Source organism: Protopterus annectens, chromosome 15.part0 (assembly GCF_019279795.1).
Source record: "Protopterus annectens isolate FY-2018-M chromosome 15.part0, PAN1.0, whole genome shotgun sequence".
Taxonomy (NCBI): Eukaryota; Metazoa; Chordata; order Ceratodontiformes; family Protopteridae; genus Protopterus; species Protopterus annectens.
Window position 1 is genome coordinate 676,056,215 of NC_056749.1, and position 23,387 is coordinate 676,079,601.

The window sequence follows — 23,387 nt, forward strand, 5'->3', positions numbered from 1 at the left end:
CAGAGTGCTTAGTCCCCATTTTGGCTATGTGGTTCCATCTCATACATGTGTTGTACGTCCATGTGTAGGGGAGAGGGTTGACTGTGTACATGTGGCAGCTGTGACATTGCCACATGACCCACATATTCCACAACTGTACCATAGAGGTGACTGACAACTGACCTTTGCACATGCTACCATAGTATTGTGATTGCCATGGTGATTAACAGCACATAGGGCCAATGGGGAACAAGGTACATAGGTTCATAGGTTCATACTAGGCTATCTGCCCTAGGGCATTTATAAACCTAGCCAGAATGTGTTTGGCTGTCGCTATCCATTGTAAATTCATCTTGCTATGCCCTTTTTCGAGGTTAGTATACTGTGCCTCTGTCTAACAGTGACACAGAAGTGATACCCGGGGTAAACCTATGATGTCCCATCCACTCATCAAGATTCCTCTTGAAGAGAGTCAATGAGGGACTCTGCCTAACCTGGACTGGGATTTTATTCCAGAGTGAAGGGAGCCTCTGGGTTATGAATCTGTCCTTCCAGCATGTCCTATTTATTTCAGTGCTGAGGTTCAAGTCTCTCGAGCGTGTAGCTCGATGGGATTTGGATATTCTGAGGTGCAGCATGCCCATTAATTCTGGGTTTGACATGGCTTTATACATCAGGCACAGATCGCCTCTGAACAGGCGGTATGCCACTTAGAAGAGCTGGTGTTTCTTTAACCGGTCAGCATATGGCATCTGTTTGAGCACTTTGATCCTCTTGGTGAGGTACTTTTGGGGTCTTTCCAGTTGCTGCAGGTGTCTGGTAACATAATTCCAACAAGGGCATTGTACTCAATTATGGGCCTGATGAGGGATGAGTAAAGAGGCACAATGTCCTCCCCTGATCTAGATGTGAATCCCTTCATGATGAGGTGGGCTATATAAAATGTTTTTCTAACCACTTTGACCACGTGGTTGTCAAATGAGAGATTGCTCTCAACTTGGTTCCCCAGGTCCCTAATTACTTCTTCTGTACTTAATGGATTACCACCTATGTGGTACTTTGTGGGCACTTTGTTTTTGCCAAAGGGGATGACTATACACTTTTTGGCATTCAGCTTGAGGCCATGGCTCTGGCACAAGTTGTCTGTTTCTATGAGGCCCTTTTGGAGGATGCTTGTGTTGGCTGGAGAGTCGATTATGGCGGCCAGTTTGTAGTCATCTGCGAATTTAGTCAGCCACAGTCCTTCCGTGTTGGCCTGTACCTCCGATAAATATATACCGAACAAGAGAGGTCCCAGGACTGAGCCTTGTGGGACACCACTTGTAACTGGTTTGGAGTCTGGCATGGCTCCAGGCATTCTAACCATGTGGGTTCTGTCCTTGAGCCAGTGTGCAATCCATCTAGTGACATAGGGGTTTATATTTAAGTTGGTGAGCTTCTCTAGAATGCCCGAGTGGGGTATTGTATCGAAGGCTTTTGCGAGGTCCAGGTAGGCTGTGTGGACCACCTTCCCCTCGTCAATGGCCTTGGTGACTGTTTCAAAGAAATCAACCAGGTTTGAGAGGCAGGATCTGCACTTAACAAAGCCAAACTGGGTATGATCCAGTGTCTGTAGGTCCCCAATATCTTTATTTATGAGGTCCATGATGATCCTTTCCATAGCTTTGCAGACCAAGCTAGTCAGGCTTATGGGGCAATAGTGTCCAGGATCCGTTGAGGCACCACCTTTCTGTAGAGGGACCACTGTTGCTGTACGCCACTCTTTGGCCATATATCCTGTAGTAAGGCTGGGATTGAACAGTAGTTTTATGTTTGGGTGTAGCTCTTCTTGGAGTTCATGTAGGACACAGCCCGGGACACTGTCTGGTCCCATTGATGCAGTGTTTATTGCTTTGGAGAGGGCGGCTCTTACCTGAACATCTGAGATGTCAGGGGGGCAGCACTCTGCTGGGATAAATATTTGCCCTTTCGGTGTGGAGGGGGGGGGGTTTGCGCTGAACCTGTCAGCTAGGATGTTGGCAATGTCCGTGGGTTTGGTGTTTCTATTGACATTTTGGACTACCTCTGAGCATATCTGGGAATTACCACCCAGGTTCCTAACATAACTAAAGAAAGACTTGTGATGATGCTTAGTGTCCTGTGCAATTTTCTCTCGAAGCTGGCCTTAGACAATCTTATGAGTGCCCGTAGTGTTTTGCTAATACTGATCAGTGATGCCTTCCTTTTTTGGGATTCTGCTGTATCATTTAGTAGCTTCCTCCTTCTATTATATAGTTTGTTTATGGCTGGGGTCCACCAGACAGGGCGTCTGCCTTTGGAGGATTGGGTCTTGGTTTTATTCGGGATCGCATGATCCATGCATTCCTGAAGGTGTCCATAGAATGCGTTTATAGAGGAATCTGCGGTCTGGTCTGTATTTTCCACAGGCCCAGGGGCTTTGAAGGTTTCCACCTCAGTTTTGAGGAGTGTGAATTTGCTTTAGAGAAGCTGTTCACTGTGGTTTCTTGGGCAGGGGGTGGGGTCGGGATGTGAATATCCAGTGAGATTAGTTTATGGTCTGATCTTACCAGTGAGGGATACACTTCTGGTCTGGAGCATAGAGTCCCCATGTTGGTGATGATCAGGTCCAGTATGTTTTCCCTTCTTGTGGGAGTGGTAACGAGTTGTTCCATAGCATTTGAGTTCATATATTCTAGGAATCTTTGGGCTAGGGTGTTGGAGCTAGAGTCATGCTCCCAGTCTATGTTTGGGTAGTTGAAGTCGCCAAATATAATGGTGTTTGGAGAGACCTTCATATTTTCCACTGTTCTCAGGAAGGCCGAGTGCGGTTCTTGGGTTTGGGAGGGTGGTCTGTAGCAGGCTGTAACCTGGAAGGCAGTTTTACCCATTGTTAGTTGCACATGGATAGTCTCTGATGCTTGGTGCTTTGCCACCAACCTGAAGGTGTGGGTATCTTTGATGAATATCAATACTCCCCCTCCTTTTGTGGTTCGGTCCAAGTTTTGGGGCTGAAAAGCATGGTATGAGGTATAACCTGGTAGTGCTGGGGTGCTCTCAGTAGCCCTAAACCAGGTATCTGTTACTGCACAGATATTGATGTTCTCCATGCTAAGGAGAGTTTCGAGTGCATGCATCTTGAGGTTTAGACTTCTGGCATTGAGTAGCATTACTCTTAGTTTCTTATCCCTTGTGATACCTATGAAGGTGGGTTTGTCATTTGAGCCTTGCCTAACAAAGGCACTATGGGGGTAGCAAGAGCCTTTGAAAATATCCCAAAGCCCAGGGGTGACAGGTGCAAGCTGTCCCTAGCGAAGCAGGTGGTTCAACAGAAGATGAGTATGTGAGGGTGTAGTTCCTGTGATTAGTTAGCAGTGGCATATATGACTGCTCACGTGGAAAAATGCCAGGTAAGTCATATGCAATGTGTCACAGGCAACGTACATGTGAACAGGACAAACAGTAACGTTCTGTCAAGTGAGACATGGACATACATATAGTAAGCTATGCAGATGTCACTAGGAGTCCACAGAAGCTCTGTAACTATTCATTGCAGGTGGGATCAGTATTCCAGGGTAATTGCAAGCAAACATGCATGCAAACAAATCTACAGTAAGCAGGGCTGCATGTAGTCCATTGTACAACAAACAAGCTGTACCACTTCCAGTAGGTAACACTGCAAATATGCAGGCACTATGCACATGTACATGGAAATACACAGGTCAGAAGGCTAGGGTCCAGTCTCAGTGCACACAAGTGTACAGACCATGTACCGTCAGGATGTACAATAACTGGATGGAAACCCATGTGCTCATACCTGCAGTAATACACATGTCAAATAACAGACATTGAGCCTTCTCTCAGTGGTTCCATACTTAGTAGGATGTATGCTACCTGGCCTGCCACCACAGTATCCCTGACATGTATGGGGACTCTCCCTCCTGTGACAGTTAGTTTTGTGTGTTGGGGCTGTCTAGCATGGTATGAGATTTGACCTTGCAGTGCTAGGGTGCTCCTGTGTGTCCTGTACCAGTCGTGTAGTACTGCACACATATCAACATCCTCAAACATCCGCATTGCAGAGTCCAGTGTGGGCAACATGCCACTTGCAGTTTACATGTCCATCATTGCGTATTAATACTTTCATTACCTTATCCCCTGTGCTACCTATGTATGTAGCCTTCTGTTGACATCCTTACCACCAGTATGCCAACATGTGCAGATGATACACTATGGTACTTACCATGGGTGTAGACAACAGTACATGACAATCATACCCTTACTGCATCAGGCATGCTGTGATATACCTACAATTATTTCAGCACACAGTACTGTTAACAACATGATACTATTACTACACGTCTATGTAGTCACCCTGTGCATCAGCAACATGTTAACCTGTACCTGCACTGATGTTATAGATTGCAGGAGGTGGCACAGTCTCATCATATGCACAGGGTGTGAACTTGGTATGCCTGAGTCAGCCACCGATACCACCGACTGACATGTATGTGTATGTGTGTTGGTGATGGACAGCAGTACAAGGTGGGGCAATGTTGATGCAGTGTGTGCGTGTATGCGGTAGCCCTAGGTGTTGTCAGTTCGCATGTGTGTATGGATGCACACAGTTCCACCTCATGGCTGCCATATACTGGTGTTTGTGGACAGCCACAGACTGTACCTGCCAGGTCATACAGATCAGTGTCGCTGGCCACGGGCACGGTACCTGTGCCTTGCAGGGGTGCTACGGACCGTATCCGGTACCAACCCAGACTGGGTACTGTCATCAGAAGCAGGTGTTCATTGACTGGATACAGATCCCTGTTGGGCCTGGCCAGAGCCACATGCATGTGGTCTCCTGGGGCGGTCTGATGACAGCACAGACCCAGCATTGCTGGGGCTGCTGCTGGCACTATGAGGGCGGCCGCGGCCCTGTTGTCGTCCGTGACAACTGCCAGCTGCTGCTGTTGCTGGCATATGCCCACATCGACGCCTCAACCGTCCACCATCGCCCTGGCTCATGGACATGTAGTTGTGGAACCGGTCTAATATGTCCCCACAACGTCTGTCTATGACATCGGTGAAATTACGGATGGCAGCCACAATGTCACGCATGCTGTCAGTCATGGCTGTGCGACAAGCTGTCAGCTCCCTCAGACCCTGTCTGGTGTACCGTTCCATACGTGACTGTGCCTGCATGACAGCCCAAAACATAGCTGAGGTTGTAAGACCTTTGTGGGCACGTCTGACAGGGGCAGTACGCCCACGGATGCTCCCACGAGAACCCCTGGACATCTGTCTGTGTGGTACCATCTCAGGGCCATGCCCATGGCTGCTGTGTGGGGAGGCATGTGCCACAGATACCACATTACCCTGGTCAATGCCCACTGTATGCTGTCCATCACCTAGGGACATTGGTGACAAAGGGTGTATTGGCAGGATAACTGTGTGCATTGATGAGGTTGACAGCTGTGTACTGTCAATCGGCTGACCAATGATGGACCCTGGCATACCTTCCTGTGCCATTACACAGATGTCATCATTATCAGTACCCATGGCACCTGATTCAGGTTCCCTGCTGCATGACACCAGAGCAGCACCAGAACCTGTGGGAGGGAAACAGGAAACACAGTTTACAATGTCTACACAATATTACCAGTGATGCACACATCCACACATGCACAGGTCCAGACATGCACGCATGCGCACATGCACACATGTGCACGTGCACAGGTGCACACATGCACACATGTGCACACATGCACAGGTGCACACATGCACAGGTGCACCCATGCGCACATGCACACATGCACACATGTACACATGCGCACATGCACACATGCGCACGTGCACACATGCACACATGCACACGTACACATGCACACAGTTGCACACAATTGTACACTACTCAGTATGCATGATATCAAGACACAGACACACCTGCATGCATACAAAGAGCACTACTAAGTGAGCCTAATATTACTATTGCTATCAAGACTATTACAGGTATTGTTAATACACACTCACCAGCATGGATAGGCTGAATTGCTGTTACACCGGAGGGACCTGCAGAAGTGAGGAAACTAATGTCAGTGGGCACAACTGTGCCATTGTTACTGAGTATGATACAGGTCAGTAGTACAAAAGTCGCCTTTCACAGGTCAGCTGCTAATATTGAGGATATCACACTTGCACATTAAATACTATGATGACAGCTACAGACCAAGGACACACCTCACACATGCATTAACTACCAGTGTACACAACAGTCAACTATACATATGGCATATTACCTGCACGCTCATAGTCTTGCTGCTGCGTGGCTCCAGCCTCCATCATAATGCATGTCTGCTCCTGTTGTTGTTGCTGGCGGACTGGAGCCACTACACTCATGAGTAGTCCCTCCAGTCTGGTGAGTGGAGGATGTGTAGCCACCCCACCACCTGTGGTGACCTGTTTCCTGTGGATATCCGACACACGCTGACGGACATTTCTGATTAAATCACTGCAGTGATGTTGTACCTGCTCATATGTCCTATTATGCGTGCCTATGTCATTTACCCGACGGACCAGGTCTTGCCACAGTGCAGCCCTCTCCTGCTGATTCTGGCTGGTGCGGGAAAAGAGTATTGCATAATCCCGCACCAGGCTCTGGTGTATCTCCTCATCCTCAGCTGCGGAGTAAGCTGGATTTCGCAGGTGAGCCATGTACCTGAAAAAGAATATAACCTGATATCAGCAATATATGTCAGCAGAATTTGGCACACATGCTACATATGCTACTCGACTGTTATGATACAACATATCTCACATATATAGCATCTGCCTGTCTATTGGTGGATACACATGTAAATGGCCAGGTATCAGTGCCCAGCCAGCAACTGTGCAACAGTATCTGGCACACTCCATACGACATGCTACCAAACCCCAGCAGTCAGAACACTGATTCAGGTCCAGAGCACCTCCTCACTCTGGGGGTTTGTATCTAGGTACTGTATGGCCTACATCATCGACTACTGTGAGCTGACGACAAACTAATTGCCCTGGATATACATATCCCACCTCCACCACCAGCACAAACGACTATAGTGAATAACATTGCAGATGCAAACTTTACACTTTGTAACAGTGACATGGTATCCTTTCAGCCCACTGGGCCAGTGGAAGACACAACCCACAATGCTGACCCCTACACAAATGCTTTCTACGGACATCTCCGAGAATGCATGGATCATGCAATCCCATATATGACCAAGACACTCTCCACAAAGGGACAGCATCCTGTCTGGTGGACCCCAGCCATAGACAGATTGTATTACAAAAGATGGAAGCTACTGCAAGACAGAGCATAAGTCCATAAAGGGAAGGCATGTCTGAGCAGAACTAGTAAGGATCTATTTTCCCTCATACAAACATCCATGGGCAACTTTGAGAGGGAAATCAAGAGGGACACTACAGATAACCAGAAGGCCTTCTTCAGTTATGTTAGCAACCTGGTCAGAATCCCTCCTCTATGCTCATAGTTAGTACACAACAACAAATAATTCACTGAAAACACAGATATTGACAACATTGTGGCAGACAGGTTCAGTGCAGGTGTCACCCCTCCCTCTCCCCCAAAATATGACATAGTTATCCCAGCTGACTGTAACCTCCCTGTCATCACAGTTGTCCAGGTGAGAGCCGCCCTCAGGAAAGCAGAATACACAACATGAGTGGGACCTAATGGTATCCCCGGTTGCATGCTACATGAACTCTGACAGGAGATAAACACACATATAGAAGTGCTATGTAACACTAGCCTGACTACAGGATATGTACCTGTACAAAGGCGCACAGCAGCAGTGGTTCCACTCCATGAAGGAGGCACCTCAACATACCAATACAATACAAAACAATACAATACATTACAATACAATACTATACAATATGCTATTGCCCCTGGGACTACAGCAGCATACTGTTCTGCTACCCTGTCCATTGTGACACATGTGGTGTGATGGTACCTGCTGCTGTCACACAGTTACACAGGGTGACTCATATGGCATATTACCTATCTGACTAACATTCAGCAGGGGTATGTGTGACATGTACTCATGGGGAGTCTTGCTTCTTAATGCTGTGTGGTTTATTGCAGGGTATGTCTTATCTTTGGGTAGGAACCTTTACCTCCACATGTGCTCTCTATTGCAGTGGCATGGATGACACACAGCAGTCATTTAGGTTGTGGATGGTGTGAGGTGTTACTATGGTTGTTGGACATCTGTCATGGGTGTGACTTACGTATGTAAATCCAGGAGTGGTAACCTCTATGTGGGTAGTATGTGTGTACTCTGTGGTGTTGTCAGTCACTGTGCATTGGTAATGTGTTTGAGTGCATTGTCGCAGTGTTGTACATGTCACTGTGTCCTTCTCCATATCTGTAGCTGTCATGTGAGGTACATACCATGGCAGCCATTATGTGGTGTGGAGGGGTACACTGACCTACATGTCCATAGCTGACACACCATGTCTGCTGACACATACCATGTGCAGGTATTCCAGGAATAGTGTGCCACTGTGAATATCATTGGGGGGACTATTGTACACATTTATGACCCTGTTCACATGCAGTGGTGGGCAGCCAATCACATATCTGGTGGTTACTGGTGTAGGTGATTTGAAATGGGGTATGGTACTCCAGCTTTGACACTGGTGTTCACTCCATGCCTTTGTCACCAGGCACCTGTTGCAATACATCTGTACACATGTGCCTCACTCAGAATATATATATACATCTCTCTCTCTCTCTCTATATATATATATATATATATATATATATATATATATATATATATATAGATATATCTATATGTATATATATATATATATATATGTCTGTATACATATACACATATATATATATATTGATGTACATATATTGCTATAGATATGGGGGGGTGTGACACAGAGGGTGAGAGTGACAGAGGGGAGGGACAGGGGTGTTGAGGTCGTCATATACAGTCATACCTGTAGATAGTCAGATCAGTCTGTCTATGTATATGTATCTACATATATCTATATCTGTATGTGTGTATTACATATATATGTTTGTACATATTCTATCTATCTACATCTGTCTATGTATTCCTACATCTCTCTCTATGTATGTATACATATATGCATATTATATATATATATATATATATATATATATATATATATATATATATATATATATATATATATATATACATATTTGACATACATACGTATCCATATGATAGACAGGTATATCAACATGTTTGTCTACCATACTGTATACACACACTAACATACTGCTAAACATACATAACTGTGAAACCTACTTTGTACATTGCACTACAACCTACATTCAACCTACATTGATATGTGCACATAGATGCTCTCATATACAAATGTATGTACAGCCTTCACTGATAGTTGCTGTATGTCCCCTGCCCTTTGCACATATTCATATACATATGGATACAGACCAATGACACATATGGAGGGTTCACAGTATGTAGACCTTTATAGTATTAGTTTACATTACCTGTGTTTGTCACAGTTGCTTGTGTTGCTGTCTGGTTTTGTGTCCTGCTGCTCCACTTGCCAGTTGTCAGCTTTCAGGTGGCTGTTGCTGAACAGTTTTGTTTGTGTATGTTTAATTTTGTTTTTCTCTGTCTCTGTCTCTCTCTCTCTGTCTGTCTCTCACTTCCTCCTCAGGGTGCAATGAAAGTATTGCATGTGTGGACTGGGAGTACAGCATACTTTTGTAGGTATCTGCATATGTCCATGTGATGGCCTCTGCACCAATTGTTAGCCAACATTTGCTAATTGCATGCAGCCAGTTGTGTACTGATTGCAGTTCTCACTGTGATTTCAGAACAGTGCTATAAAAAGGTATGTGAGATAGGCGTAGTCCTTTCAGATTTTAAGGGCAGGGACCATGCTGGTATGCTGTGGACAATGTTCTGTGAGTGTAAAGGTTAGTATCTCTCTCATATTTCCAGCTGTGTTGTAGATTAACATTCCTCCATTCATTTCTCCAGTTTCCTGTACTAACTGTTTATGTACACTGACACCTACGACTACTACTACTGTTAATGTGTGTGTGTGTGCTTTCCTTGCACTTTTGCTTGCACTTTGTTGCTATGGCTTCAATATTTGCCCTTTACAGTCACTACTTGTATACCTGCTAGGTGTCCTGACTGTAGTGTGCTGCTGTGGCTTTCCTATTTTCCATGTACATTCACACCTTGGAATGCTTGCTATATCTGCTAGGGTGTTACAGCATGCAGTGTGGTCTGGCCATGGTGTGGGCCTTGACATCTATTAGGGTATTTGAGTATGCTGCTGAGCAGGCCCCAGAGACTCTCAGGTGCATCTGTTATCTGCCTCATGGAATGGTACATATCAGTGGGGTACACCCATTAAATTGTCTGGTATGCTGCAGTTGTGACTGTGGGATAGCATGAGCATATGTATTACTACACTTTTCTGCCATGCAAGTGGTGCATACTTTCAGGACTCCATAGTTACCATTGCATGTGTTGTAACACCTTTCTGCCTACTGTTTGTACATTTCACATGGAGTCTGTGGGGCATCCCTGTAACTCATTCACTGTTGCTATGTCTAGGCTCTTAACTATTCAAATATGGTGGTATCAGACCTCTCATGTGTACAAATATTTGCAGGTTGTCCACATTTCTGCCTCATATTTTGGTCAATATCTCATGCACAGATTTTTCTGGCAAATCACTCTGGGCTCAAGTCAGAATATAGTGACAAACATTCAAGTTTCAGACTTCATACCCTTCCAAACATCCCACAAAATGCAGAACCTGTTACTCTCTGAACAGTCTAAGTTTGTTGTAACATTATTTGTAATGTGTCCCTGGTTTTGGCCCTTTGCTCCACATATTTTATTACTTGGTCCGGATGTGTTCCTGTAAGAGGTTGTGGGGTATGGGCAGTGATTATCCTGCTGTGAGTATGTGTGTGGCTTGCAAGGTGCTACAGTGACATTATTACCTACTAGCTACCAACTAGGATGGCTGTTTCTGTTCACACACTACTATTATGGAAATCCACTAGTTTTGACAGTAATTCTAAATGACATGCTTTGTGTACTACACATCCTATATTCCCTTTACATTCATTCCTACTATTACATGATATATTTATTTTAGCACAATGTTCTTGTATAACAGTCATAGCTTAGTAGTAAGTCATGCAGACTACTGTTTCCAAGGTCCTGGGTTTGGGACTGACAGTGGGATTTTATTTTGCTTTTGAACTGACTACAGGACCTGTCAATCAGAGTGCCTAAGGCACTTTTAAGCAGTTGTAACCGGGTTAGCGCTGGTTTGCGTGGAGCTCACGCATGCGCACTGGCGTTTAGCTCTGCGCACACCCACTTACAACCGCTTAAACGTGCTTACTCTTGCGCACACCCGCGCTATTTTCTTTGAAAGAAATGAAAATGGGGAGACAGGAAAGTGGTGATAAAGGGGTCACAAAGAGGGTAAGACAGTAGGGAAACAAGCTTGGGTTTTTCAGGAGGGATGTAGGTAAGGCCCATAGCTGCCCATTTCTTCATCAGCAACAGCTGTGCATATGTTTGTAATTTGGTGTGACATTTGATACCTTTCACCTCTGCGAGAGGTGTAAGGACAACAATAATACTTGTTGTACAGCCAATTGTAATTGATAGTTTCCATGTCCGGCAGACATATGTGCAGAATGGGCAGCTATGTATGGGTCGTAATTTTTTTGTGGGTACAGAGTGCCCTTTTTTTTTTTTTTTTTTCAGGTGAGAGTGGTATGTCAGGTGAAGGAAGTCGGTGTAGCTGGGGAGGTAGGTTGGGTAGGTCAACAGACAAGACAAACAAGACGCATACAGGGGTGGTGTATGACATGTGTGGGGGGGTTACACAACTGACTGGGACGGAGGTTTGGATATCCAGAGCCCATGAGCGGGCAACAGGCATGCCCGTAAGTTGTGCCACCTGTGCCTCAAGCTGGCGTAGGGGCCCAAGAACAGAGTACCAGATCTCCCTATGCACCACAGTCCGGACGCTACGGAGGGTGAGTGGTGGTTCTCCTCCGGCCACGCTTGCAGAGGGGGGATGGGCCCCATCCCCTGCAGCGCTTCCACCCACAGGTGGCACAGGGCCACCAGAGGAGGGTCCAGACTGGGCACTAGTGCCAGGTGCACTCGCCAGCTGAGGTGGGAGAGGTGGGTCAGCTGGAACCCGCCTTCCCTGTCGTCCTATGTTTTGCATTATGTCATGGCAGTTTGGGTTAGTAACATACAATACCATTCGTAATTAGTTGTAACAGCATGCATTAGTATTCCCATTAACCAAACACCCAGATATTCACACCATTGAACAGCGAGCATAACACATGCATAATTTGAACAGCAATACACAGTCCAACAACATGCAGGGTTGATTGATGGCAACAGGCCATCAGGTTTGGATGTATGAACAGGGCCGATGCATCAACGGACATGCAAATATTTATGACCCAACAGGACAAATGTCCAGGGGTGTTAATTGTGATTGCACATACCAATTTCACGTGGAATGGATTATATGTGGTTATAGGGTGGGGTGAAGAAAATATTATTAACACCTTTGAATACCAATACATATGCTGTACATTTCTAATAGCTACAGATATATACACACTACTGTTCTAACTACAGTTTCCTATATGATAACTACTTCAATTTGGTGATAGGACTGTTACTGCTACATCAATATACATTTTATTGTTATTCATACACATTCATATCTGACTTTGTTCAGCTACATCATCCTGCTACATTTGCTTTATATAGCTATAGACAACTGTGGATATTTGATATTTCAGGCAATCATACTATCTGCATATTGCAGACTGAGAGCAACATATCCAGATTTTGGGATACACATTCCAGCTGCAGCAACACTTTGGACACATTTCGCAGTTTGGTTCTACTTGTCACATTCATTTCATTCTGTACTGACTGCAGTATACTTTATTCAGGGGTTCTTACTACTTTATTGGTGGATTCATAACTCTTACTGACACTCTCTCACTTGTTTTCATTTTACTATTCAGGATGGTACTTACTTCTAGGCTTTATTGACATGTTTTACCTGTAGTTATTACAATCCTTTCCAGCAGTCTCACTTCTGTCATGTTTCAGTATTTCAACAGGGATATATTTCACACATGTGATTTGCTCATCTTCTGCAGCTGTACTTTTCAGCCTGCTGCAGGTTGTGTACTATTATATTACAGGTGGGGCATCTTTATTTCAGACTTTATTTCAGACATTTTCATTTTCTGTTTGGATTACAGACTGCAACACACTTTTCTAATCAAGCAATACTTGCAAACACTTTTACACTGTTACTTGCACATTTTATTACTTAGTGACTACACTGCACTCTTTTGCTAACTGTCATACTTTGATATTTCTTTACAGTTACTGGGAGTGGATTACTGACCTGCCTGGTGGCGCAACCGCACCAGCCTATCGCCATAGGCTCTGCGGTTCGCAGAACGGACACCTGCAGCTGTAATATAAATGAAGTAATATTGGAATACACATCTCCATAATATCAGCTAATTTAATTTCTTACATACATAATTAAATGTAACTTACTCAGTAGTGGGGCGTTGGGCATTTGCTGGGCCTCCTGGATCCAAAGGTTCAATTGGTCCTGCTTGCGTCTCTTCAGGTCCGCATGGTGGTGACGGACCTGCTCACCAGTCCTTGGAATCCCTGTGGCACTGGTGAGATCATGAGCCAACCGGTCCCATGCCTCAGCCCTATATGCTCCCCACAGGACCTGGCCCTGCATGAGTTGGGCCTCATGATTGTGGACTAGGAGCCAGACCATGTATCTGGACTCCTCAATGCCCCACCTCTGTGCTCGAAAGCAACTACCCTCACCTACACCTGACATTCTGGCTGCAAGTCAGTTCTACAATCGTTTATGCTGTGTATTCCCGCCTATGGGGCTTATATATGCCGTTTTTCCCGCACTTATCTGTAATTGGCCATTTTGGAATTGTATCCACTTCACAAAACCTGCTTTGTCATGCTCCACTTTCTATTCATTCCTATATATTTGCTATTACTGCATTTCTGAGTACAGCTGTTGTGGCTTAGTGGTTCAGTACCTTGACTATGGTGCATGGTATCCTGGGTTCGAACCTGACCACTGCTTTTTATATTTTATGACTGTCTAGACAGGCTAGGGGGTGTGTCTGTGTAAAGGCAATTTTGTTACAGCTTGCTCAGCGTTGCCCGCCGGTTAGCTTGTTAGCGCGGTGCGCAGGTTCACGCCTCATTTGGCTGTCACCACGCATATTACGCTCAGTTCAGCTAGGGTCACACAGTTTCAGCATGTGAAACCACTGCTCAGCTACGGGCACTCATTTTGCGCCTGTTAAACCACTGCTCAGCTACCCATCTCTCATGTCCCAGATGCACTCACCTTGTTAAACTGTAGCTCAGCTATAGGCACATCTGGCATTTTCTGTTGTTTTGTTACCTCACATTTCTTCAAAATAAATGGACTATTTCATTACATTTTACATAAATTGTGATTTTATATGTGTACATATTTGTCAGGGACTTGTTTTGTGCTTATTTTACTAAAACAAAAAAATTGATGTTGTGGGGGCTCGAACCATGGATGCCTGCTCTTCAGCCGACATCTCTACCACTACGCTATTGCTTCTTGGCTTACTTTGCATATTTAGTTCTTATATGCTTTCCCACTGACTGCTAACTGTGGCTGCGCTACGGGCACGCCCCCCCAAACGAGTCCACTCACGGGCAAACATCTTTACAATTTAAAAAAAATTATAAGATGTTCATTTGTACATTTTATGTTCGTAGTCTGTGGGGGCATGTGTTGTGTTGTGTTTATTCACATTTCCATGGACTCTGTCATGGGTGTTTACTTTGGGCACTTTTACTCTTCTGGGGGCATGTCCGCTTGCAGGGCTCGGCCTACGGACACACCCCCTACTGTCTTACACAGACCATGTTAGTCTTAGGTGTGATTCAGCATGCTCTCATGAATATGCAGAGCATGCTGACACCACTCCGTTTAACTGCAGCCTCCGTTAAAGAGTTATAACTCTTACACGGAGGCTTTGTGAATCCTGCCCAAAGTCTATACACTTCAACTTCACGCAGGACCAGCAGCAGACTAACTACATCAATGAAATATAACTCTGAAAACTGCACTTCAGACAACTGAGGTTTCATGTAAGTGGAGTCATTCATCTGCAATTCACTGAAATGTACTTTCAATGATAAACAGTAGACCCCTTTTATATAAATATATATATATATATATATATATATATATATATATATATATATATATATATACGCACACACACACACATGCACACACACACATTTGAAAGAGGTCAGTTATTGAGTGAATTTATTTTATATTATAATGTTTAAGCTCTAAAGTATCTTACTAAACGTTAGCAAATTGTAATGATGTCTCTATTTCTTTGATAGAATGTCACAATTGTTCAGTGTCCCAGTCCCATTTTTCTTGTTAATTTTGATGAAATGCCAAGACTTTGCCTTGGTTTAATAATATTAGTGCATATGCAAGCAATATAGGTTTATAGGTTGTTACTAGGCTAATGAGCACTAGGGCTCTTAAAGCCCTAGCCATGTACCCTAAACCATTTAGGTCCTGAGTATCATATATGGAGGTGCATTTTTTGCAGGCAGGTAGCTAAGGATTTGCAGGAGAGGTTGTTAGCATAACACTTTTTTTATTGACAGCCTCTGTCCAAAAGGGACTGGGAGGAAGCCAGACTTCCGATACATTTATGATTTACCATCCAGTTTGTCAAGGTTTTGCTGGAATAGGGTCAAGGATGAGCTCTGTTTTACCTGAATGGGGAGCCTATTCCATAGTCAGGGATCCTTTGGGACACATTTATCTTGCTGGCATGTTTTGTTTATGTCACAAGTGAAGTTCAGATCCCTGGATGTAGTGTTTCTGGTGCTGTTTGTTTTGCGCATGTGCAACATATCCATCAGAGCTGTGTCTGAGGAAGCCCTGTAGGCCAGGCAAAGATCGCCTCTCAGCAGCCAGTAGGAGACTGAATACAGTGACAGAGTCTTTAGGTGATCAGTGTAGGACAGGGTGTTCATGCCCTGAATTGTCCTGGTGAGAAACCTTTGTGGGTGTTCCAACCGTTGCCAAGTGTCTGGTTAGAGCCATTCTAAAAGAGGCATTATTTTCAATGATAGGTCACATAAGGGCCAAGTAGAGTGGTACTATAACTTCCTTGGACTTGGGTAACATACGCTTACTTATAAAGTGGGTGACATAGAATGATTTTCTTATTATTTTAGCTACATGTTGGTTAAAAGCTAGATTACTGTGTGATGTCTTACTACTGGGTCGACTCTTGGGTGCTTTTTATGTATGGAGTAATTTACTTGCATTGATAGTTTCCCAAAAGGCATTATAATGCATTTTTTGGCATTGATTTTTAGACCATGGCTTTGGCATCTGTCATTTGTCTGTGTTAAACCCCCTGTAAGATTTTTGTAACTTGGGGGAATCGATGATAGCTCTCATTTTACAATAATCTGTAAACTTGGTGAGCCAGAGGCCTTTAACATTAGTCTTGACTTCTGAGAAGTAGATGTCAAACAGAAGTGGGCCCAGCACAGAGCACTGGGGTACCCACTGATGGACTGCTGTCTTGGTGGAGGTGGCCCCACCAATCCTGACATCTTTGGTTCTGTCTGTGAGCCAGCCGGTAACAGAGCAAGTTATGTAAGGCTTTATGCCTTGCTCAGAGAGCTTGTCAACAATGCCCGAGTGGGGTATTGTATTAAATGCCTTAGCCAGGTCAACATATGCAATATGCACTGTTTCACCCTTTTATATTGCTGTGGTGGTCCTCACAAAGAAGTCTTCCACGTTAAATAGGCATGACCTTCATTTAAAGCTAAATTGGGATGGGTCCAGTGTCTGTAGGTTGCCAATGTCCTTGTTTAGCATTTCCATGATAATTTATTCCATGACTTTGCATATTAGGGTTGTTAGACTGATATGTCTGTAGTTCCCTGGATCGGTTGATGGTCCATCCTTATGGAGGGGAATGGCTGTTGCAGTCTTCCATTCACTTGGAGCATAGCCTGTTTCAAGGCTGTAGTTGAAGACTGCATCAAATGGTCTTGATAGGTAATATTTTAGACTATTGAGGAGGCCACTGTGAATGTTGTTGGGACCAGTGAAGGTGATATTCTTGTCTTTATCGAGTGCTACCAGCACCTAGTACCTGCTAATAGTTGGGAGAAGTATGTTGGAGTGGATTTCACCTAGCGGAGCAGGGGGGGGGGTGAAGCTTGAGCTGAATTTATCATCCAGTGGATTTATTATGCCACCCTGATCATTGTAGGTGGCACCTTTCACCAACGATACAGCACACTGTTGTGTGTTAATTGTATGGTTTTGGATGTAGCTGATGAAAGCCTTCTGATTATTTTCAGCCTGTGAGGCAATCTTGGTTTATCGATTAGTTAAATAAGAGAGAACTTGTTTTTAAGGTCGTTGCTTCTCCCAATTTTGGCCATTAGTTTTCTTCTTTTATTATATAATCTGTTTAGGTGAGGATTCCACCACTGGGGTTTGTTTTTATTATTTGTTTTGGGTTCATTACTGGTAGGTACGGCAGTGTCTCTGCAGACATTCACATGTGTTTCTATTGACTCTTTGAGAAATTCTGTATAGGTAGCAGTGGTCTTAGGGTTTGGGAAAGCCTTCAGTTTTGACAAACTGTCACTTAATAGGATATAGTTTGCCTTTGAATGTTTCCTAACTCTTACTTGTTTAGATGGATTTTCTGCATTGACTTTCAACACTGGGGTGGGGAGGGGTCCAATGCTCTCCTGTGTTGGTGAGTACCAGATCCAGTATGTTTGATCCTTTGGTTGGAGCATGCACTGTATGTTCCAAGGTGTTTGCATTAATAAAGTCCAGAAAGTGTTATGTGGATGGTGGTTGGTCGGATGGTGAGCTTCTCTAGTAGGTTTATGTAAAAGTCGCAAGATTGTAGGGGCAAAGGTGGTGACCTGTAGCTAGCCATAATATGGTGAGGGACCTTACCTTTGGTGACTTGCACGTGGATGAGCTCAATGGCATCATCCTGTTTAACCAACTTAAAACTATGTTTGCTGCTTTGGCCCAGTCTATGCTATCGGTCTAAATGTGTGGAAGGTGTTGCATCCTTGCACTTCTGGGGTCTTTCTACCACTTTAGATCATAGAAAGGCTTTCTTGTGCTTCCTTTCTTGGTTCATTAAAACTAAACACATTTCTTTCTTTCTTTTATGCATCTGGTAACAATAATCTGTTTTGTATTGTTTCCTTACAGAATTCTTTTCCTGGAAATCTACATTTGGTGTTGGTTTTGCGTCCCACAGGCTTCTTTCAGCGCACATTCACTGACATCGGATTCCGATTCAGTCAAGATGACTTTATACTTAGACTTCCGGTAAGGAAATATTACCTAGTCTTAGATTTTAACCATTCTGTAACGTGATTACTCTACAGATTAATAATAATACAACATTAAATGTGTACTAGAATGTAATTGCCTCTGTATTTACACTATGTTTCTCTAGCTTCTTCTAGAAAGGTTACACACGCATAATACTGCTTTCTCAGATGAAAATGAACTTCTAACCAGCAAATGTGCTTGTACTCCTCCACTTACTGTTCACCAATAGTCATGATCATGGCAGAAAGGCACCATTATAGCTTAGAAAAGCTAAAATAAAACATCAATGTGAGTGTGTCTCTGTGTCTGTGTGTGTGTCTGTGTGACTGTGTGTCTTTGTGTCTCTGTGTGTGTGTATCTTTGTGTGTGTCTGTGTGTGTGAGTCTCTGTGTGAGTGTGTCTGTGTGTGTGTGTGTGTCTGTGTGACTGTGTGTCTTTGTGTCTCTGTGTGTGTGTATCTTTGTGTGTGTCTGTGTGTGTGTGTGTGTATATATACACTAATGTAGTGTATCACAGCATGCTCTATTACAAGTACTGTAGTGCGATCACTTGTGGTATTAGTGACTTATCAGACAGCTGAAAAGCTTGTTCAATCTCCCACTGCTACTTAGATAATCTGCACTAAAAGCACAGCTAAGGTACTTCTTTGGTGCGATCACATTGTTATTGCTCATCAGCTTCCTAACAATTAAGTGCTGTTATGTGCTTCCACCCTCAGAATAGCATGGTCTTTGTCTGCTTGTTTGTATCACTCAGTTAAGACTGGTTATTGTGGTAAATACATTTAAGTGTGGCACTGATCTTTTTGGGATGCATTACTGCAAATTGATGCTAAATTCTTAATAACTAGACTGGCACCTACTGTTTATTATATGTATGTAATTAATGTTGCTGATGTATTAATGTAGATTATAGCTGATACATTTTAATGGGACTCTGCAGGGCATAGGTGTAGGTGTATAAAGGAGATTTCTGTACCTGGCAGGGCTTCTGAAGTGTCTGTGGAAAGCGGAGTACATCATATTGACCAAAGAATATCACTATACCAGGAGGCAGGTGTGCACCTTGTGAGATTCCCATTTAAGACATATACTGCTCTGATCTCTCTCTCCAAAACTACCTTTCAGTACAGACACTGTAACCCCATCGCATAAACACTCAATTTTTTCAGTTGAACTAGAGTCTAAACAAAGCAGAACAATCAGGTCAGTGATACTTAAAACTAAATACCATTATAATTAAAAAATGTTACATTTTCACAAAAAGTAGTTGTTCTATGCAGAAGTTGGGCTTTTGCATCATGATGTGGATGCACGGAGAGTAAATACATTTGGTTTCCTTAAGTGAGATATCCTTGTGTCTACACCCACACCTGGATTCAGCCTACCTCAGGAATGTGTCACCTACATCCACCGATCATTCCTGTATTGTTGGTTCCTGTTACTTTGTGCTACTCCATATCTGTGTATTAACTTCCTGGTGCGCTATGTATATGGTTCCCAGTGCACCTACAATATTTAAACCAGAAACACTATTTCTCATGTCACTCTTAAATTCTCATTTTGCATATGGCTGAGACCCTTAACTGCTCATAATATTTCTTCTAACAGTGCTACTTCTTCTTTAGCTATTTTAAGCCATCTTGGAGTATACAGTTTTCAAAATATCCCAGTGGTCTAGGTGTAAGTTAAATAAATAAATAACAATAACCCCTAAAATGCTTCTTTTAGCTTGTGATGTCTTCTGCTGTAATCATGGCCCTCTTCAAGATGTTCATCTATATGACCCAAATGTACATTTCTAAAAAATGCATCTGATAACCAGTTGATTGCTAGTAATATCTTCAGTAAGGACACCATCATTCACAGGTAGATTTCACAATACATCTGGCACAGGTTTGTGTGGCATGCACTACCCACATAACTGACCACTAATGTATAGCGAAGGATACCATTGGCAGTTATAGATGCAACTCTTAGATAATTTTCCCTTAGTCAAATGCTTGTGCGCCATCAGAGGTTTCTTGCTGTTGTGCTTCACTGCCCATTTAGACACTCAGCTGAGCCTCTAATGTTCCTCCACAAGTCCTACCTATCAAGCCCCTCGCAGTTTAGAACTTTTTCTTGTCAATTAGCCATACCCAGTCCTTCTAGTCCCCTTCCTGTTATTGACCGCAGTATTTCACCTAGCATCATGAATGAACAATTTCCCACCATTTCTCCAGGCAACCTTGTTGACATGGGCATCCTGAGACAATGTAGCAGTTGCCTCATGTACACTGACAATCCACTTCTCCTAATTCACACAAATTCAATATGTTAGAAATGCATCTATATTAAGAATCTAGACTCTATCGCTCACAAATCAGTATGTCAGATACTAAGCAGGTTGTCAGCTCACACACTTCACCTCCTGCACCATCCACACATACAGCACCTAAAACTACATACACAGAGGATCTCACTATAAAGCCTACCCTAAAGATCAAAGACTTGCAAACACAAACGTAGTTCACTTAATACATACCCAGCAAATCACAGTACACATACAAATGCATGCACCAGTGTCTCACCAAACATGCCCCTATGGTAAAACACAAAATCAAACGTTTTAGTCATATGTGACTCCATCGTGAGACACACAGATGTCCCACTCACCATGTTGGATAATGAAAAGGTCACAGTCAGCTGTCTATCATGTGCCAGGATCTGCCACATCACACATGCACTCAGGTCTCTCAACAAGAGGCAGTTTTATGACTCTGTCATAGTCCATGTTGGTGTGAAAGACTTGACACATACTTCATTGAACTATATGAAGAGAGACATGACTGAGCTCACAGATTGTGTCCCAGGCGGGTATGTCCCTAGCCTTACGCAACATTTTGCCTTCACCTAGGCTGATGCCTCAGAACAGACAAAAAATTATTGACTTCAACAATTGGTTTAGTTTCTGGTGTCATTCTAAGGGAATCCAGTACCTGTCAATCTGGGATGATATGGTTGATAGACCATGATGCGTTCCCAGAGATGGTCTCCATCTGTCACCACTGGGCATTCAGCTACTGGCTAAGGCTCTTGTCTCCCTCATAGTGCTTTTTTTAGGCAATGTCGCAAAAACAAAATTCCCAATATAAAAAAAAAACAACTTTAAAGTTACACTGCTAAACTCTAAGAGTCTAAATCTGAAACTGCACTCCCTAGAAGCACTCCTCTCCTTGGAAGATGCGGACATCTGTACAGTAATAGAGAGCTGGTTCAAGGCCATGGAGAGCACCCAGGCCATACTTGGGATATAATGCCTTCCATACGTTCAGACCGCAAAATGAAGCCGTGAAAACTAAAGGAGGAGGAGGAGTATCAATATTCATCAAAGATAAATCCATCTCCTGATTGGTTAAACAAAATGATTCCCTAGAGTTACTCCATGTGCAAGTAACTATAGAAAAGACCCCTCTCCAAGTTATCATCAGTTACAGATTCCCCCTCCATGAACCATGATATCCAAACTACCTACTTGGATCTACTTGAGTCACTCAAAATGCAACCAAACACCCTGGTTAGGGATGAGTTTAACTACCCATCCATATATTGGGTAAATTATATGTGTACAAACACACTTGCTCAAAGGGCTTTGTTAACTCAAATGCCTTGGAGAAGATAGTTGGTATCCCCTAAAAGGGGTCCAAACATTCTAGATGGTAGGACAGTGCACCACCACAAGTGTGCAGCCATCCCTAGTGAAGTCTGATCATAGATCAGTCTATTTCAAAGCAAAGATAACATCAGACCCCCCTCAGGAGAAATTAGGCTAAAACCTTCTCCAAAGCCAACTACAGCCTCTTATGAGAAGATAATAATAGCTTCAAAGGTCCTGTTCCCACTGATGGCAAGGACACGTATACTGGGATACACACCAATGCATTGTATAAACATTTATGCAGTTATATTGACTCATCCATTCCTGAGAGGACCAAAGCAAGACTCTCAAGAAAAAACAAGCCTGGTTGGTAGACTTCTGCCATAAACAGGTTGTAGAATAAGAGAAAGAAACTGCTGTCTAAGAGAAAGAAGGAACAATCTCAGAATTGGAAGCACACCCTTCTAAGCATGAACAAGCAAATAAGACATCTTGTAAAGTCCTCTAAAGGTAATTATAAATCTAGATTAGCATCCCTAGCTAAGGATAAGCATAAGGCATTCTTTAGCTACATTTGAAACCTTAAAGGAAAAACACAGATTTGCTCTGAACTGATAGTGAATGGTACCACATATACTGAACCAGTGTAAACAGCCAACCTGCTAGTGGACAGGTTTATTGAAAACTACCCCCCCCCGGTCCCCACCACATGTACCCCAAAACATTCCTACCACCTATTCTCCACCTAGTATCTCTAAAGAGCAAGTCTTAACCACTATGTCCAAGGCCAAACACACAGCCTCTATGGGATCTACCAACTTTGGGAACTATAGACCGATTAGCCTAACCAGTCTTATGTGTAAAGCCATGGAGAGAATCATCATGGACCTTATCAACAAGGATACAGGAGACCTTCAAACACTTGACCCGAAAAGGTTTGGTTTTGTTAGAGGGAGATCCTGCCTGTTGAACCTGGTGGACTTCGCCGAGACTGTCACCAAAACCCTGGACAAAGGCAAATATGTGCATACGGCTTACCTAGACTTCGCCAAGGCCTTTGACACAATCCTCCACTCAGGCATCATTGAAAAACTCACCCAGTTGGGGGTTAACCCATATATTGTCAGGTGAGTTGCAAACTGGCTCACAGACAGAACACATAGAGTCAAATAGGGAAGTCTACCTCCAGCAGCAGACCCTTTACCTGT

At 43.6% G+C, this 23,387-nt stretch overlaps 1 protein-coding gene across 1 annotated transcript in view; it reads left to right on the plus strand.

Moving 5' to 3' along the window:
* Positions 1-23,387, plus strand: part of MCF2 (MCF.2 cell line derived transforming sequence) — a 1,891,050-nt gene that overhangs the window by 784,696 nt on the left and 1,082,967 nt on the right. The window contains exon 5 of the mRNA XM_044057533.1: positions 18,415-18,534. Coding sequence (XP_043913468.1) covers positions 18,415-18,534 — 120 coding nt within the window. The remainder of the gene's footprint in view (positions 1-18,414; positions 18,535-23,387) is intronic.